The sequence below is a fragment of the Eurytemora carolleeae genome, unplaced genomic scaffold, assembly GCF_000591075.1.
Source record: "Eurytemora carolleeae unplaced genomic scaffold, Eaff_2.0 scaffold218, whole genome shotgun sequence".
Lineage (NCBI taxonomy): Eukaryota > Metazoa > Arthropoda > Copepoda > Calanoida > Temoridae > Eurytemora > Eurytemora carolleeae.
This window is the reverse complement of record NW_019396368.1, coordinates 168,528-189,598: the sequence shown is the minus strand read 5'-3', so window position 1 is coordinate 189,598 and position 21,071 is coordinate 168,528. Positions and strand designations below refer to the sequence as shown.

Sequence of the window (21,071 nt, the reverse complement as noted above, 5' to 3'; positions counted from 1 at the left end):
TATATGTATGTGAAAAGTGCCGATATGTTACGCAATACGCGAGAATAGATTATTATTATGGAGAAAATGCGTACACAAAAGAATCATAGAAACGCACACATTCTCTATCATACAATTAAACAAAATTGTACACTTATAAAAATTCTTAAAATATATTCTTATTAATTTTCAAGAGTCATAGAAAATAAATATTTTCATTGGAATTTTTAAAAGCAAGTTGAACATAGAATATTCGGGATTTTCTTTAAATATGATTAGGAAATATACTGTACAATGTTCATGTGTACACTGTACACATCTTCAGTTAGCCCATCGAGAAAAACACGAATTTCTCCGTCGTCAATAATCACACCGTTGTGAATCATATACCGCCAATCTAGAAATGGAGAGTCACTTAAAATAACATTAATAGTCCCTTTAAAGCCTTTATCACCCCTTCCACCTCTTCCATCTTTACATGATGAATTCAACTACAATTAAAGAATAACAACTATTAAAGCACCTCCCCCTGGCCTGCCCCCCCCCTGGCCTCCCCCCCACATTTCAGACAAAGGGTGTCGTGACTTATTACGATGTCATTGTAATGCATTACATTTCTAAGCTTTAGCATAGGTACAAAACTGTAAATTGACAAACAACATGTTACTGTCTGCATATTTGTCTGTCTGTTTGCTTTCTTAGTTTTTAATACAGTGATAACCAGAAAGCTCTGAAATAGGAAGACGACTTTATAACAATACTTAGGTATTTCTAGACACTTATTAAATCGATATTTAAGTGAAATGGGTCTTTTACGCTACAAAATAGCGATGTCCAATGCTCATTGGCCTATTTAAAGTAAATTTTTTTTTGTCAAAAAGTCGCCTTTTTATTCCGAAGTTTTTTTGGGTTTCACTGTAGTTAACAATATTTAGATATTTTTTCTCGAGAACCCTGTATATTGTAGCAGAAGCTATAAGCAATGAGCAGCAAACTTCACCATTATAAATTTTGGAAACATACCATATTAATTATTATAAAGTTACCCTGAGATGGAATTTAAAGAATTTGAGCCGCGGTTTAAATCCGCCAAAACCCGGTTTATATTAAGCGCCGGTTTAAATCTTGAAACATTTGATGCAATTTTAAGAGGAACCAACCATATTTAAACCGCAGCTTAAATTTAAACCGCCGCTCAAATTCTTTAAATTCGGCCACTGATTGAAGATGTTTGAAACAATCTGTTTTAAGTATTGCTGCAATATATTTTGAATCAATTAAATTTCTAATAAATTCTTTAAGAAACATTCGGTATAAAAAATTTCTGAAACATTTTGTTCAATGAACTTCTGAAACATTCTGTATCAAGAATTTTTATTTCATCATGTTAATTCACTAGTTAACTAATCAGACTATTAGGCATTAAACAACATTTTTCAGACACCCTGTATCAAGATAAGGATCATGTGCCAAAATTTCTAAAACAATTTGTATCAAAATTTCTTAAATTTTGTATCAAAAATTTCTTAAATTTCGTATCAAAATTTTATAATTTATCAACTAAACCATTCTGAATGAAAACTTTGTAATACAATGAATTTTAAAAATATTCTCTTTTGAAGAACTTTTTAGGGATTGCATTGTCGATTTCTAATCCTAACCCTTTTCTGATCAACAATGTGGAAGACATTGTCGTTTTTTATTAAAAGTGTTTAATTCTGATAATTCCTGTATGTTTCCTGCATTAGAATTGTGCAAGCCACTTTTAAAGAATTCAAACTTGAAAATTATTTAAAATTTTCAAAATTATAAACATATATATTTAATTTTATGATTGAACATACGAAGCTGTGAATCGGAGGGTCATTTGAAATTATGCGTAAAGTTCCATTAAGTATATCTTAACATTTTCATCTCTAAATTTCCTATAAATCTTGATTATTTTATTTTTGATAAGAATGTGGCATTTTTTTAAATTATAGAACTATTCAATCAATTGTTAAATTCTTCTTTTCTTCCCAATTTTAGCGTATAATTACAGTTTATAAATTGTATTGTTGAATTTCAATTAAATTATGTTCCATAATATAGATATATATTATAGGCTCTCAGCACTCTTTGTCATATCTATAAGAAGAAAGTAGTATTGTTTGTCTGTCTGTTTGTATGTCCGATCATAAACTTAGGATTCTCTTGACCAATTTGCCTCAAATTTTGATTGGGAATCTCGGTTCTTAAATTTTGTTTTTCATAGCGAAAGTAGCATTGGAATACAGCTGAAATCTAAAAAAATTGCACCAATTAAGAATCTTTATTCTTAAATTTTATCACGTATTTGTAATTTTCGCAACGCAATGACAATGTGTGAAATTTTTGATGAAATCTAATTTTCCCAAACCCAACAACATTCTGCCAATTTTTGCTAGTTTTTTTTTCATAATTTTAATTTTGCTTGGCCTTATATACACATTATTAAAATTCTTTTTTTTTGAATTTAATGAAGTGTTCGCTAAAACAAATATTTTAGAGCTTTTAAAAAAGTATGTAACGTTGCGTTTTACAGATTTTATATCTGTACTTAAACAATGATTTTTTGGGGGATTTTTTCTGGTTATTTATTAATGCATTTTGTAAAAAATTTACTATCCCACCCCATACTTAGATGAGAGTTTAGTTTTTTTTCCAATTATGTCATAAATATTCTCGTTAACGATAATGAACACCTGATTAAATCTCATTATACGAAAAATAGTTTAAATAGGATATTAAATATAATTAAAATAGATTAGGAATCTTTAAATTGCGTTAAATGGACTCTAAAGGCTGAACATTGAACGTAATAATACTAAATAGAAGGAGGGTGGCTATAATTATTTTAATCAGTACGTTGCACAATATCTACAGGGTTAATGGTGTCTCGTTAAACATAAGAAAATAGTGACTATGATTGCATGTCATGATACCGTCTTTATAAGTGATCATTTTTATGGTACTTTAAAAATAACGATTATTTTAAAACATGAATTTTTAAATTATAACATTTCACTATAAATAACTTTATTAATTGGCTCAACCTCTATTTGCTATAGTTATACAAGCTCACCAGCGTTGACTATTGGATTTTAAAAAATCCTCCAACACTCAGCAGAAAACGACCATCTGCATCTTAACGGTTACTTTAATAGATATGCAATAAAATAAAATGTTTTTCAAATAATTTTTTTCAGGGCGGATCCAGGACCCGGATCAGGATGTGCATCAAAATGAGAGGGATCCTATATGTACTGCATGAATATGTCATATGTTTATGTATGCATGTTAATAGCAGAGTGATGTGGCTTTGATGGTTTTANACGTAACATTGAAGGGTCTGATCCATAAAATAAACCATTTAGAGACATGAAGGTAGATTTCTATTTGGCCGAATTTTGGCCGAATCTTTGACAGTATATTGGCCACTTTAGAATCAGTGAGTACTAAAATAAAAAGAAAAACTTTGATGTAAACATTCTTTTGGACAATACTTTGATTTTGATGTCATTCACTCGTACAAAGAAAAGTATAATTATTTTAAAGTTTATTTAGTTTAATTTCAAATTTATTTTTGTTTAATATTTTTAACAAGCTTCGGCTTTATCACAGGAAGTTGTCACAGCCGACTCGAACTCGAGTCTTCACTCAAGTCTATGTCGAGTCTTTTTCGAGTTATTTTAAAGACTTTTCGAATTTACGACATTTTCTTCGAGTCTTTTCACTTTTAACCTTTTTTAATCTGCATGGTTCGTTTAAAGGGGTGCAAGAGAAACCCGGGGTTTATATAAATTAAACCCATGGTTTTATTTGAGAATATATATAAGGTTTTATGAGGTTGAAATCCCCCGGCCTGTAAAGCGAAAGTGAATGAGGGCAGGGTTATAATATTATGTGTGGGGCCCCCACATTTCAGACAAAGGGTGTCGTGACTTATTTGTTTATACAGTATATAGAATTGTATTGAAAGTATTGACTGTTGGAAGTATGAAGGAGGATGATGATAGTTGAAATATTGAATGAGTTCAATGATTCAATGGTTTACTCTTGATACTCTGCTCTGGGATTATCAAATCAATTTATTCTTCAATTCTCTGCAAGAATGTGTGAATGAAAGTTTAGATTTCAAATCCTTGAAACCGTTCTTCATCCTTCTTATCCGGAGAAACAGTTTCAGTCCGTTGATTACCAGAATAAAGGGAAGTAAACAGCTTCTTGATTGGTTTTAACACTTCTCCGTATGCCATTTATCACTGGTTAAGGATGGTTACACCTCGTCACATCTAGTTCCTGGTGTCTCCAGATCCTAAAGGAGCACTGGAGCAAAACCTTCTCTCTCGTCCTTGTCTCTCCGATCTTGAATTTGTATTTGTTCAAGGTTTGACTGGGTTCAGATATCCTGTACATCCATGTATAAAGAGGAAACCCTACTCTGGTTTAGAAAAAGAAACCTTGTTCTATGAATTGTTAGGTTGAAGCTCAGTATAATAAATCTCTTTGTTAAACCAGAAAACCCTCTCAAAGCTGAATAGAAAGAATTATCAAACTAGAGGTTTAGACCAGGTTCAGAGAGTGTTCACTCCAGGCTTAGGTTTGAACAGCTTTGGTTTGTTCAGGTCCAGGTTCAGATTTAGGGTTTTATAGTCAGGTTCAGGTTTTGGATCAGGTTCAGGTTCTGGGCCAGGTTCAGGCTCTGGATCATGTTCTGGTTCTGGATCAGGTTCTGGTTCTTGTTCTGAATCAGGTTCAGGTCTGGTTCAGGTTCAGATTCCGGTCTGGATCAGGTTCAGGTTTATGTTTTCAGAGTGAAATCTCCGTCTCCATGAACCATTCCATTGATCATAATGTTGGCAAGGCCATTTCTTCGTTTTCTCCAACCTCCGAGGTTAAGACAAAGGAACTGAAGTGATTTAAACCATTGCAGGGTCTGCCGCTCATCCTCACCCTGTAATAAACAAATTATTAGACACCCTGTAATAAACAAGTTATTAGACACTCTGTAATAAACCAATTGTTAGACACCCTGTAATAAACAAGTTATTAGACACCCTGTAATAAACCAATTATTAGACATCCTGTAATAAACAAGTTATTAGACACCCTGTAATATACAATTTATTAGACACCCTGTTAAAAACAAATTATTAGACACCCTGAAATAATTGAATCAAAATTATCAAATAAAGATATCATTAGACACAATTAACTATGAGATACCCTGTAATGCAGACGTTTTCAGTTTCTAATGAAAAATTAAACGCGCTCTTTGATACAATAGTTTATTGACAGTAGAAATATATTTAGTATAAAACTAGAAATACCAAAATATCCTTTAAATGCAAGATTATCTCCAATCACCCATCTATCTAATAATTATTAGTATTGTTTTCACGATATTTGGAACGTGCTAGCCCTAAATTATTGGTTTAAACTAAAGTGACCTCATAGTTTATATTAATTCATATTTGTCGGTCTATAGAACTGCATTGATATATACACATGTTTGATATTTGGAATTTGATTTAATAGCTAGCAGCGGTGTTTTCTGCCGAAGGGGATTTCAAAATTAGAATGGGAATACAACCTAGATTTTGTTTCTCATCTGGATTTTGAACTAAGAACAAAAACAAGGGTTAGGAGACATTATATTTCACAGCAACCTATAGAAGACAGTTAAACAAATTTGCATCAAGTATTTAGCCAGGACAGTTTTTGAAGTTCGCCTGCTGTTTAACGCTGTTTGGGTTAAAAAAAAGAGTATTTCGAAAATTATGATCGATTTGGCCAAAATATTGTTAATTTTTTACTTATTTTGAATTTAAGAAGAAACTTATAAAACTGATCAAAAAATCATATATCTACCCTAGGTCAGATAAGGGTATCAGACTTTTTTCCAACTTGAAAAAAATATATTTGTTCAAACTGAAAATGTAAGTGGCATTAATAAATACGTTTTATTCGATATAAGTTTTACAAAGATCTAAGATTTTGGACACCATTGAGGAATGTTACACCAAGAGAGGATTCTTATTTTACGCAAACCATTAAGCTATTGATCAAAGCGTACACCAAGAGCAATAGTTGTTTATAATTTACGGAAAACCTACCAATTAAAAGTGTTTATGTAATTTAGTGTAATTCGCCTAACACTATATGGTAGCCATCAGGGCTTTTGAAATATTCTTGCGTGAAACGTATTTTTAATCTTGATTAATAAAAATACTATAGGTCCTCTATTTAGCTCTATGAATTTAGCCCAAGGCCTTGTTTTAAGCAGTTAAATCAAAATGAGTTCGTAACCAAGATTAATATAAATATATATATATATACAGGGTGAGTAAAAAAAAAATATATATATATATATATATATAAACAGGGTGAGTCAAAAAAAAAGTGTGATTTGCGGCGCCTGGTTCAAAATTGTACTTGTTTGTGCAACTCTCCTGTCTGGAGTTTTTTCAATAGTTTTTGAAAATTTGACTCCTCAATTTTCAACAGAACAGACAATATGTATTACTTTGGAATACAGCAAGAAGATAGGGACGAGAGGATTTCTACAAAATACAATTGCGGATTTTCTGAATTTAATTATTTGCATTTTCTTCAAAACTACTCATCTGATCTGTTTAAGATTTTAAGGTGTGATAGAAATAAGATATTCCCGCATTTTTGTTTTTCTACTCATCTAATTTTGAGGAAAAAATAGTTCAGCGGATTTTTTGGAAGGGTTTATCAGATTGCCTTTCAAAAAAAAAATTCAAAAATTTCATGCATATTTGTCAAAAATACAAAAGATAATGCGGGAGTTAATTGGATGGATACATTTTCTGGATTCTAAAAAATATTATGCATGTTACATTGCGTTTTGTTTCTCGCTAAATATGCAGATTGCATATTTAAAAGGGAAACTTAAACCCTTAACATGTGTAAGATTTTGTTCTATAAAAGATATGCAAATATACCTTTTCATGCCTTAATCATAACCCCCCCCCCCCCTCCTGTACCCCTCAGATAATATACTTTATTTCCCCGCATAAAAGGTCTTGTGTGTTCATAATTCAAACCAAAGAATGAACATTGAACATTACCCAGACACTGCACACTCGTATATTATTCAATGAAAGGAGAAAGGAGAAGATACCATCTCTGTTTTCTCTATCCCGTGCAGGATGCAGCAGGATGTAAATAAAGAAATTTCTCTTTAGGACGAACAAATTCGTTAGAAAGGAACTGAGTCCTTGCCACAAACTCTGATTTTCTAACCGTTATATCTTTGCAACCCAATGTTGTTGACCTTTTATATTTTAAACTATAATAATTTCTGCTAAAATCTACTTTTTTCTAAAGGAGCTGCTATAGAAATGATATTTTCTGCTGGAGGTATAGCAATTATAATAATAGGAATGAAGTTAATGGGATTGTAAGCGTTTAAGTGACCCTCTATGCAAAGATGACAATGCCCGATTCACAACGGTACCCTTTAAAGCTTTGGCTGATCAAATATGAATTATATCACTGTCTATAATTTTGAAATCAGATTACTTTCAACTGTGGTTTCTCTACAAAAAGAATTTATCCTGTAGTATGCATATACAAATAAATTATCAGTATTTAACACATGTAAACTTAGAAACACAACAATATCTTCCACAATATTGATCAGATAAAGGTTTCAAGGGTACCGTTGTGAATGTGGGCAATGTCATCTTTGCACGGAGGATTAATCGAAATTTCGCTTACAGATCCTTTATAGATCCTGTACAGATCCTATACAGATCCTATACAGATCCTATACAGATCCTATACAAATCCTATACAGATCCTATATTCCCATTATTTTCTTTCTCTTCTTTGTTAAATCATCTGTTATTTCTCCAACGAAGTAAGAACAAGTTTAGCTAATTCCATTTATTTAAAAGGTTCCACTCTATTTCTTTATAAAGCTAATAGTTTAGTAGAGGAGGGGGGGGGGGGGGGGGTAGTTCTCTAGAAATATGATTCTCTAGCTTCAGGTTCAAGGTTTGAGGAAGACTGAACTTTTAAATTTCTGTAAACACAATTAACAAATATGTTTATAAATCTTAATGAAATAAAACATGCCATTGTTGATTATTTTATGAAGAACACAGCCAAATTGACAAACAATTTAAAATCCAAAAAAAATATTTTTAAATGCAAAGATTAAACAATCCAAGAAATGTAAGAAGGTTAAAAAATATCCCGAATTTTGATTATGAGCCCAGTAAAGATTAAATCTTTTAATGTTAAAAACAGCGGAAGTTTGTAAAAACAATTAAAATTCCTGTGTTAGTGAACGAAGTTTAAATTCACCCCAAAAGCAGAATTATGACTCTAGGAAAGAAACGGAAATTTAAAAAGCCTAGATGCAGAATCATGAGTTTAAGAAGGATCAAAGCTTGGAAAAGGGTGGAAGTTTAAATAAACCACAAAAGCAGAATTATGAAAATAAGAAAGATATGAGATTAAAAGGGGTGGACAATAAAGTAATCCCAAAAACAGAATATGATTCTGAAAACAAATGTTTTAGTTTAGACAATTAATAAGTTTAAGGGGTGAGTTTAAACTTTAAATAAACCCCAAAACAGAAGTATGAAAGACTTATTTTTAAAAAGAATAGTTTGGATCACTAAAAAGAGCGGAAGTCTATACCCCAAAACAGAAGTATGAAAGACTTATTTTTAAAAAGAATAGTTTGGATCACTAAAAAGAGCGGAAGTCTATAGATAAACCCCAAAAGCCAAATTATGAATTTAAGGAAGGCGTGAGGTTTAAAAGTCTGGTTTTGAAGATTCTCTTGTTGGTATCATATACTTGGCATAGCAGAGGATTTAATTGACAGGAACCTTGAAACATGAATGATTCTTATTCTTCTTATTCTAGAGCTTATAACAAACAGTTGTCATATTTATACACGTCCGTATTCTTAAACACGGGTGTTGTTTATTCTTGCAAACGGTTGTTGTATATATTCTAAAACATGGGCGTTTAATATTCTTAAACACGGTTGTTGTATATTCCTAAACACGGGTGTTGTCTATTTTTTAACACGGGTATTGTCTATCCATAAATACAGTTGTTGTCTATTCCCAAAGTCGGGTGTTGTCTATTTTTTAACATGGCTATTAGCACGAGTGTTGTATATTCTTACACTAGTGTGTTTGCTATTCTTAAACGCAGGTATTGTCTATTCTTAAACACTGGTATTTTCTATTTTTAACACGGGTATTTTTTATTCTTAAACATGAATGTTGTCTATTCTTAAACACGAGTGTTGTCTATTCTTAAACAAGAGTAATGTCTATTCAAAATCACGTGTGTTGTCATTTCTTAGACACGGATGTTTCTATTTTTACACACGGCTGTTGTATATTCTTAAACACGGGTTTTGTCTAGTTTTAAACACATGTGCTGTATATTCTTAAACACGAGTGTTGTCTATTCTTATACACGTTCATTATCTATTCAAACACACGGATGTTGCGTATTCTTCTATTTTTATTTAAATCATGTACTATTATTATCTGGTCTTGTCTGTAATTTCAAATGAACCTTCCGTTTTATAAAAATGTCATATCTGACTCACAACGGTACCCTTCCAAAACTTTTTTGGTTCTCCTTTTTTCTAGCAGAAAATTGAATACTTTCAATTGTGGGTTTTGTATAAAAGTGACATGCAGATTTCTGCTGGAGACTCAATGAAAGGACTCCAACACTTTTTATGATAGAAACCACATTGTCACTAAAACAAAGGTTTAAATGATACTGTTGTGAATCAGACATGCCACCCTAATAATGACGTCTGCAGTCCCTTGGACCCGAGTTTTTTTTTATGGTATAAGACATGTTTTTGGCTTATAACCCATGGGAACCATAGTTTTCACTTATTCAGGGGGAGGAGAAAACTTTACAACCTCCCTACCTGTGGACGCCCCTATTTAGTCTTGTAATTGATGTAAGAAAGCAAAGATAGGATTTTAACAAGGTTTTTACCACACTCACAACCATCCCATCGTATATTTTTACATGTAGATAATACTACTCCAAACTAATTATAGTTAAAATAATTGCTTCTCTGTCTCATGCATGGTATTTGTAATTCTAAGATCTCCCTGGGGTCTCATACTTTCCCACCAGCCCCTTTATTTACAGGGTGTCAACAGTTCAAATTTTTAAAGCGTTTTTTTTAAAGAATTTCCCTTTTTGCGGAATATCGAACATTTTGAGAATTTGAGAAAACAATTGTTAAGGATGAACATAATTCACAAAAAAGTTGTTTAAAGAAATATTTGAAATTTTGTTGCGACCAAAAAAGATTCTCAAATTCTCGTGACTTTAAATAACTCTCTCCATCTTTTTGTATATAAATCTATATGTAGATGAAACTACAGGTTGTTTTAAAATGAATTACCTTGAATATAAAAGATTCCTTGGAAGTGAACTCTGTAATCTCAAAACAATCGTCCCACTCCTTCTCCCAGCAGATGATGCACCTGCCTAGGAGAAGGGGCTCCCTCACGGGGGAATACCTCATCCCCTTCTCCTTCAGGAGAATCAGAGCAGCCTCCTTGTAGCCTGTGTACCGAGGGAAGGATGGCTCCTCTCCCACCTCCATACCTTGCGAGGGTGGGAGGGCACTGGCTCCAAGTGTAACCAGGAGAACGTTGATGGGGCTCATCTTGACAGAGAACATGTTTCTCCAGTTGGTCTCTGTAGGCTGGGTGTAGAGTAACCGTCCCTCCAGAACAAAATTTATCTCCTCCCGAGGTTCCCGGCCCCAACCAAGGGTCTCAAGAACTATCTAAAAAAAAATCAGATCATAACAAAATGTTGTTGTCAATATGTTAAGTGATTGTTCGTGAAGTTCAAAGTAACATTAATCATAACCAGAATTTCATTGCAATCCTTCTGCTTGAGTTTACCTCAATTAAACCATTATTCGAGATAATTTTAGAGATAACAGACAAAAATGTAATGTTTTTATGCTTCTTTGTAGGGAAATCAAAATGTTGCTTTTTTGAATTGAAAAAAATGTTGACAGCATGTTTTTAGAATCTAAAATCGTGTAAATATCACAGGGCCGTGTTGCTTAATAACCAATTTTTGGCACTCAATTCCGTCATTGCTCCGTGATGTATCCTAGGCAGAAAATATCATTGTTTACTAACAATCTCGCATGTCCCGCACTGTTCTTTAAATCTCAGCACAATGCTATAAAACCCTGCAGGGTGGAGGAAAAAAGAACAAATGCGCGTTCTCAATCAAACCAGGAAGAGTAGGAAGAGTACAGATTTGATATATTCATATTTGAGAATGAATATTTTTGGTTTGAATCTTTACACCAAGCATATTTCTTAAATTTTACTTTTTGTAGTGAAACGAAGCAGTTCTTAAATATTGCCTAAAACATCTTCCCCAGAATTATCTGTTTGACATGAAATCAGAAGCTGCGAGATCCTTAGATATGCGGGAAAAGTTAAATCTTGATCCGCGAATAGTGGTTTTGTTTAACCAAAAGTTTTATTTTTACTCGGAATTTTATTGCTAAAAATGTGCAACCCAGGTTTTATTTCTCGCCAAATGTGTGCTTTACCAGCAAAATAAAGAAGAGTATGGGGGGGTAGAATTTTGCAAAAGCTGTCTAGCTCTAAACAACTTGATTGTCGTATAACCTAGGGCGATGGAAGAAAAATGGTAGCATGAGCTCCCGCCTAATTGGTTAATACGTTCTAAGATTTATGAGATGAACTGAAGAAACGTTAAATACAGCTGGACGAGCTGGACCGAGGGATGAGGACAAAAACTGCAAAGAACACTCTTGGCTAACAAGCCAAACTGGCAAAATACCAGGCAAAATTATCTTATTAACTTTTACACATAAATCGAGTCATTTTAAACTTCTGCATTTTAATTTTGTAGGTTTGTAATAACCCAATAGAACTAAAATGATAGAAGCGCAAAGGATAAAACGAGCAATGAAGCATTATATCTTTAATCAATAATTGTTTATTGTAATCTATCCCCTCATACTCCAATTACGGCCGAAAACCTTGATTATTTCAAACTTAGTGGATTTGGTTTAAACTTTCCATACATTGGACTGTATACATTATAACATATAATTGTTCAATTTTTACAGTTTTTGTAAACTATATAATGAACCAATTTAAATAAATTCCAAAAAGGCAGAAAGTATCTTTTTTTTAATTTCAACAATTCTGGGTTTACGGGCATTATTTTCGTAGTTTAAAATTAGTGAATTATTTAAAAAGTGAAAATACACTTTAATGTTTCGACCAAGAACATGTCGCTGTGAGGAAATACTGTTATACACTTTAAGATGTAATTATAAGTACAACAACTAAAAAACTATAATCTCTCGTGTTCTATCTTCAGAAAGAAGATCCATGTTGGAATCAATCTAAAACCTTCTGAATGAATTTTGTAGGAAAAGAAGAAGACAAGACAAGGTCAGGTTGAAATATATCTTTTGGTCGCATTGTTTTGTCAAGTTCAAGGTATGGATGTGGGGGGGGGGGAGGGTAATGCATTTGACGAAAAATGCTCTTTGAAATGGATGTCCAATGTCCATGCTTTTCATCCAGGTGAAAACCTTTTTGTAGTGTTCAAACAGGATTTGTCAAGAAACACAAATATCGGAAAAATAAAAGCATTGATTAGATTAAGAGAAGATAGTTTTTTTTCATTCAGAAATATTAAAATAATGTAAAACCTTATTCAAAAGCTTTTAATTTTAGTTTAATAATGTTGTTTTGATTTTCAATATATACAATTAGCTCTTTTTTTAGTAATTATTTGAGCTTGTAAAAGTTGGTTTACATGCCATAATTTGTCTTCGCAATCTGCAAAAACTGAAGAAAAACATTCTCTGATTTGATAAAATCAGGTTTTATTTTTTCTGCCAATAAACCTGCCTTTGGGTCAATCATATGAGGTTCTACAAAGCAGTTGGGCCTTATCGGTTCAGTCATTTTAGCATATTTTAGAAACAAACCAACAAAAAGTAAGTATAAATTAGATTAGTATGAAAAATTTACCTTTCTAACTCCCCAGGTGGTTGTTCCTAGAACATCTATCTGGTTTTCTGACCGGCGTGCTGGTGGGTTCATTATACTAATTCTTCGCCATAATTTAGTAGAACTATTCTCCCTAAAACAAAGATTTTACAAACAATACCCACATTAACATAAAGGAAAACTTTTGATTTTTTGAGAAATTCGACAGGTCACACCCGGAAATGTAAGTTTCTTTTTTGGGTTCTAAACATTTGCGTAGATTTTAATTTAAGAAATCAGAAAATAAAAAAAGAGTGTGAAGAAACCACGTAAATAAATATTTCGTAGCAAAAATATTGGTATCTACAAAACTGCTTGACCCCATTCGTGAAACTGGTTTTTCGATACTGGGTTTCTTTACGATACTCTGTCTTAAGTTTCGGGCTCAGAGTCAATTATCAAACCTGTACAACTGTACAGTTAGGTAAAAGCAAATTTGGATCGGGTAGAGAAGACCTATGGGAAGAAAAAAAATGTTTTCAGTTTTTAGCATATAACCGGATAAAACCAAATAGGTTGTCAAGTACAATAGATGGCAACACAGAATGCGTACACTTTCATTACAGCTGATTAAACGTCATAAGTGTCAACACGAATTTTCTGTCTGACAAAACTATAAATAAAAGTGATATTGTTAGACTAAAGTGCTTATCTTTTAGTGAAATTAGTGCAATTTTATGTGTTCTTTATTTCTGTTTTTACACTTTTTCATTTAACGTTCTATAGATCACATATGACGTTGTGCGCAGTTGGTCGATTTTTGTGTTGCCATCTATTGTGCTTGTCAACCTATTTGGATAAAACTACTTCTCTCAGACTTGTGCATATAATCATAACTAGAGAAGCTACGGAGTCACAAAGTCGTATCCGTAATGTCGCTTAAATTTGACCTTCTCTTTCTGGAAAGTTCACAGTTGTACAGTACACTATGATGAAAGTCGGTCGACCGGTGTTCGGATTTAATGAATTTAAGCCGCGTCTGAAAATCTCCAAAAACCGGTTTCAATTGAGCGCCGGCTTGAATCTTGAAAAAACTGAATACGATTTTAAGTAGAGCCGCGGAATAAATTTTAAGCTCAAATTCTTTAAATTCACCCTCTGTATTCATTTATACACATGCTAAATGTGCATTAGAACCATTATTTTGACATTTTGAAAAGATAAAAAGATACGATTTGTTAACAAAGCATTAAAACAAAGGATAAAAATTTAAATACCATTAACCTGAAACTCCTTAAATGCCAAATTTTTAAGGTTACGTTTGTGTATATTCATGTTATTTATCGTATTAACACTATTAACCCTATTCCTGCTGGGGGTATTTGTCATATTTGGACATAAAACATGGGATTTAGAGGGGGGGAAAAATTCCCCCCCCCCCCAGCGTATCCTGGTTTTCAAGTACCCCAGCAGGGATAGGGTTAATATTAAAAAATATGCGGTTGAAAAGTTTAAAGCTGCTAAAGAACCATGAATACAAGATATAAGGCATACCCAGTGATCCAAAATGCCTCTATTGCAAAGTGAAATCACTGTTTTGCCAAATTTTTAATTTAAAATGAACCTATCCGGGGCTACAAAAATATCTCAATGGATTAGTAGGATAAAACCAAAGGTAAAGTTATTGCGAATCTTGGAAACTGATTCGAAATTGTTACAGATGTCTTGATTTTTCTCCAAAAAGTCTAATTTATGTTGGTATCCCTACATTTTTTGTGTCAATGTTTTTTATAAATGTATCTACAATATATGTTTAAAGACTAGAACAAAACTATCTGGGAATTTTTTTCAACAAAAATGATGATAATCCTAATGTTTAAACCCAGAAACAAAATGTTTAAATTTATTCGTAAATATTGAAGTCCTGCTGGGCTGCCAACCCTAAAAACTGGAATTGAACTCGTCATCTCTGTTGTTATCTTTGACAAGGCGAAAAATATGAATTCGTGTTTATGCATTTAGTCGCAGAAATAGAAAAATCCTTGTATGGGGCTCAGTTGGTTCTCAGAGTAATACGTTTACCGTCTTTTGTTTTTAATGGATGAATTCTTGAATAGAGATAAGGGACATTTTACAAGTTCATAAAGTGGTTTGTTCAGAAAAAGGATATTTTAAAGAAAAATCCATAGTATAGATATAGAATATTTACTAAACTAGAAATCTAGATATATCTGAAATAGCTTAGCTTCTTTGTTGGAAACTCATTTTGTCTATGAAATGTCCTATTTATCTAGAATATTGTCCATCTATAATCTAGAATATTGTTCACCTATAATCTAGAGTATTGCCCATCTATAAAATATCTAGAATACTGTCCATCTATAATCTAGAATATTGTCCATCTAAAATCTAGAATATTGTTCACCTATAATCTAGAGTATTGCCCATCTATAAAATATCTAGAATATTGTCCACCTATAATCTAGAATATTGTCCATCTATAAAATATCTAGAATATTGTCCATCTATAAAATATCTAGAAAATTGTCCATCTATAATCTAGAATATTGTCCATCTAAAATCTAGAATATTGTTCACCTATAATCCATCTATAAAATATCTAGAATATTGTCCACCTATAATCTAGAATATTGTCCATCTATAAAATATCTAGAATATTGCCCATCTATAAAATATCTAGAATATTGTCCACCTATAATCTAGAATATTGTCAATCTATAATCTAGAATATTGTCCACCTATAATCTAGAATATTGTCCATCTACAAACTAGAATATTGTCCATCTATAATCTAGAATATTGTCCATCTATAAAATATCTAGAATATTGTCCATCTATAATCTAGAATATTGTCCGCCTATAATCTAGAATATTGTCCATCTATAATCTAGAATATTGTCCATCTACTAGAATATTGTCCATCTATAATCTAGAATATTGTCCGCCTATAATCTAGAATATTGTCCATTTATCAAATATCTTTCTAAAAATATTCCCCATGTCCGTTAACAAAAAAAATGTTTTTATCAAACACAATTTTTCAAAAAATATCTGGATTTAGTTTTGCCTTTAATACCTGTTGGTTTCCTGGTTCATAGAGTCTAGACTCTGTTCAATGATCTCCCTGGTGTGCTGGAGATGTATACTGTCCTGGTGCTGCACCGGGGTAACCTTGACCAGCCTGGACACCAACAACGGGTACCTCGTCACACGTTGGACAGGAACCTAAATATATCACATTTATATAACTAGCTAGAGGATGACAATTTGGTGAATTGTCAATATGTATATTGTACTGTTCTACTTGAACAACAGAGCCCAAAATTTAAAAGAGTATCGTTGAACGAAACTCCCGAGTTTCCTTTTTGGGGTCTTAACATTTTTTAGATTTTGACTTAAAAGATTCGACAAAAATTCAGAATATGAAGAAACTAAATAAAAAAAATATTTCATAACAAAAAAATTGATATCCACAAAACTTCCTAACCCCATTTATGAAACCCGGGTTTCAAAACTGGTTTTCATAATGATACCCTGTCTTAAGTTTTGGGCTCTGCCTTCAAAAATCAAGCTGGTATTTCTGTGATACAGTACACATAGCAGGAGATCTACTGATACAGTACATATGACACAGGGACCTATCAGGGAATAGGAATTAAGGGAAAGGAAATGGCGCTGGTCTGGCATGAGAAAGCCAGTCGAACTGCCTTACAGACCAGTACGGTAAACTTTACACACACTCTTTTGGTACAGACAAACACATATGACGTTTCCGCCCCCTGGGACCTATTCAATAAGCAAATTTCAGTACATTTTTTATGAATATTATTTAGGTAAAGTAATCGCTCATTTAAGAAGAAGTTAAAATTAATGTTTTGAATTGTGCTATATACAAGTATAGAGATATGTTTATAATAGGTCTATACAGATTGATTTCAAGCCGAGGAAAAAATGATTGATAGAGAAGAATATTGCAGGGTCGGATAAAGTGAAAGATAGATGGATGGGGGTGTCAGTAAATAGAGGATAGAGGGGTAATGAAAGAGAGATAAATAGATAGACAATTGGATCTTAAAAGTCTAAAAGATTAATAAAATAGACAAAAAGTTAGATAGATTAATAGATAGACAAATGAGAAATAAGAAAATAAGACGATTGCAATGAAAGTTAGATATAGAGTAAAAGAAAAGCTAGATAAATAGTAAGATGAAAAGAGAGAAACCTAGAAAATTCTAGAAACTCAATAAAGTCGATATTTTTCCCCAAAAAAGAAAATGGAGAAAGTGATTTACGAGAAACACCATTGTAAGATGTTAATCTGGACGGCTAATGCATGCAAAAATATTTGTATTTACGATTTGTATCGGCCATGTATCGACCGTGTATTGACTATCTCTGAAGCATCTTTAAACCACACGGTGACTGGAGACTCGGAGATCTCAACGGGACATAAGACGGTAGCGTAGAATACCAAATATGTAAAGTTCAATGAATTGAAATCGTTCCTAAAATACTAAAATATTTCAATAAATCTGGGAATTAATTAAATCCTAATTTGGACTGGCTCGCTATAAATTATAAATCCAACAGAAAATATTTAAGTGTGAGTCGCATTTTGTTTTAAAAAGGTATGATTAAAGCAGAAAATACCGTGTTTAATTATGCCTAATTGCCACCCTTTACATAGATTATCAGGATTTATAAGACCACCGAGACAAATTGGAGAATTATTACAATATTACAAAATCCAAAATGTTAGAAAATGTATAAAGTTTTAGTGAAAAATTATGTTAATAATTATTGCCCTCTCCCTTCTTGTCCACAATTTTCCTTTATATCGTAATTTGAAGAAATTTCAAAGATTTTTATCGATTCATCGTTCCTTTAACGAAGGCTCTAAGATGGTTTAATTGCTGGAAAATTTCCACTAAATTTTTGATGAATCTGTTGATAATTGTTCAAGTATTATTACAAACAGCATCTTATTCTGTACATTGAACTGTAGAAATTTGGTACGTACACTCAGTACTGAAATGTACTATTTTGCTGGTATATATATAATGGACTGCAAATACTATTATATATTTTGTGTAATGTATTATACTTATTTTGTATTTACTCTGTACTGCAAAAGGTATTATTTTCTGTACAAAGTACTATATTTATCTTGTAAATACTCTATACTGCAAGATAATTTTTATTCTGTACATTATGTATAGTGGTTTGCATTTTGCACTGTAAACAACTTGTGTAAATGATACATTGTGTACTGCAAAAGGTATTATTTTCTGTACAAAGTACTTTATTTATTTTGTAAATACTCTATACTGCAAGATAATTTTTATTCTGTACATTATGTATAGTGGTTTGCATTTTGCACTGTAAACAACTGTTGTAAATGATACATTGTGTACTGCAAATACTGTTTTATTCCTTACATTACACTGTGATAAAGATTCATGTATGTGGCATGGTGAAATATTTCTTTTCCCATACATTTGTTAAAATAAATTCGAAATATAAGGAAGACGATTGTACCGACTCAAATGCCGATGTTTATTTTCAAGACGTGTGAATCTATTTCCTTTGGTTCGCCCACATGTAACCCCCGCTTCTTCTCCCCCCCNACTCACCCTGTTCCAAGGGTTCCACTTCTCCTCTACAAGAGGATACTCACCCTGTTCCAAGGGTTCTAACTCTCCTCTACAAGAGGATACTCACCCTGTCCCAAGGGTTCTAACTCTCCTCCACAAGAGGATAATCTCAACTCTAATGAGTTTACTAGGCGAACCTGGAGAGAGCAGAAACCTGTTGTTCCAGTTCTAGTTGATCTGCACCACCAATCTGAAGTTATACATTACCAACATGAAGTTGCTGCTGATGTCTGTCGTTGCCTTTATTAATTTCTTAACCAACCAATTTACAATCTTTATGTCTTGGTCAAATATTTCAAAACAATATTATTTTTCTTAAATAAATGTTATAGAATATTTGGTTTTTTTCTGATTTCTTTATTAGAATATTTTTGACCTTTTTTAAAGGTCAACAACATTGTATATAATTAGTTGTATATACTTTATACTGTACACTGTACATTTTACATTGTACTTTGCACACTGTACACTGTACATTTTACTTTGTACTTTGTCCACTGTCCACTGTACACTGTACATTTTACTTTGTACTGTGTCCACTGTCCACTGTACGCTGTACATTTTACATTGTAAACTGTACAGTGTACAGTGAACATAGTTCTTTGTATATTGTACTTTGTCCTCTAAATAGTGTGCAATTAGAATCGTTAAGATTTTTCACAATGAGAAAAAACAAAATTAAATTTTGCTGTTATCTTTTTAATGATTATAGGTTTATAACCCTTTTAATACAAAGCCATAGAGCACAAAAGTTGCTATAGATGGGCGTATATATATACTCCACTTTGATATTTAATCAGAGATAATTTGAATAATGAGATAATTTGATAATTTGATAATTATCTGATAAGTTTATAAAATAATCTATGTCATCAATGGTTTCATGTGGCTTAGTGCATAAATACAGTGTGTCCCATAAAAAAGGTTCATGAAGAACGATTAACTTTTGTACAATTTGTTGTTATTTGAATTTGAGCTATGCAAACATTTAGGTAAATTGAGGTTACCAGCCTATCTTTGTGCTCTGTATATTGCGTTAAGTTTTCATTTCAAACTAAATTTTTTTTTAAATGTTTAATGAAATCTTGCAGTTTGATGAAATCTTGCAGTTTGATGAAAGTTTTTGATCAACTTCATTAGATTCTTCAAGTGGAGAAATTGATTTTATGATGAAGTAGATACACGATAGAATGTTTTAAAGGGGGAGGGGATGAGAAGACATGATGATATTGCGTGTTAAGAGCACCGCAGGTCAATGTCATTAACAAAATTCACAGGGTTGTTCCAAAATGTGTGCAACTTTTGGATTTTATTTTTTTTAATTTGCTTGGCTAAAACAAAAGGAGAAATGTTTTCTAACTTGTTGGGCAATTCAGTTATACGTTAAAGACAAAGTTACAAAAGTGAAATTATCAGAATTAAATACTTTTCAAGCTAAAAAAACGACGTTAGCGTCCATATTATTTATCAGATAAAGGTTTCAATGGTACCGTTGTGAATTGATAAATTTAAATGGAGGATCACTTGAAAGTATGCCTTCATTCACTTTTAAATCCGCGCCGCTTGAACAATCTCTTAAAGGATGTTGGCATTTTTATCGTGAAGATTAAAGAATGTTTATATTAATGTAATAAATACCATGGCAGATACCATAGTTACACCTAGATAAATTACGTTGTACATTGTCTGTAAACCCAAATGCACTTATAAGTAACTACACAAATCTTGTATTGCAATAAACCTAACCTAGCTAGGTCTGTAAATAACTACGTCGAACCTGTATTGTGATTAGCCTAACTACGTTTGTATACAACAACGCAAAACTTGTAATTACGTTTATTAAACTTAATCTGTAACCTAGAACCCAAAATACATTCAGTTGGAATTAGACTCTGCTTTGATTACAGTGTGAGAGTAATTATACTTGGTTAGCAAACAGGAAGCCTCCTGAATCATTCTCTTGAAATATAGAACTAGATTGAGGATTAATACAGATAAAGTTGTGTCTGGATTGACATTGATAGTAAAGTATTACTGATCTGAATAGCTCTTATGCCTCGTCGTCGATACAGATAAAGATGTGTACGGATTGACATTGGTATTATAGTATTACTGAACTGAATAGCTCCAATGCCTCGTCAACCACAACGAGAGGGAACGAGTATCGGTACAGATAAAGTTGTGTCCGGATTGACATTGATAATAAAGTATTCCTGGAACCGGGAGTTCCTGATTGAGTTGTACCTGGATTGATACGGGTTAAAACGGATTTATTGGAGTAGGGCATTTACTACATAAATACAGACTGATGATAGAAGGGGGGCTCCACAATTTTCCTTTATATCGTAATTTG

The 21,071-nt window shown here is 32.4% G+C and overlaps 1 protein-coding gene across 1 annotated transcript in view; it reads right to left on the bottom strand.

The window, feature by feature from the left end:
• Positions 1 to 4,070: 4,070 nt before the first annotated feature.
• Positions 4,071 to 21,071, bottom strand: part of LOC111701845 (uncharacterized) — a 69,824-nt gene continuing 52,823 nt past the window's right edge. Inside the window, exons 10-13 of the mRNA XM_023473309.1 lie at positions 16,141 to 16,289; positions 13,086 to 13,197; positions 10,439 to 10,828; positions 4,071 to 4,954 (exon numbers count right to left, since the gene is read on the bottom strand). Coding sequence (XP_023329077.1) covers positions 4,802 to 4,954; positions 10,439 to 10,828; positions 13,086 to 13,197; positions 16,141 to 16,289 — 804 coding nt within the window. The 3' untranslated portion in view covers positions 4,071 to 4,801. The remainder of the gene's footprint in view (positions 4,955 to 10,438; positions 10,829 to 13,085; positions 13,198 to 16,140; positions 16,290 to 21,071) is intronic.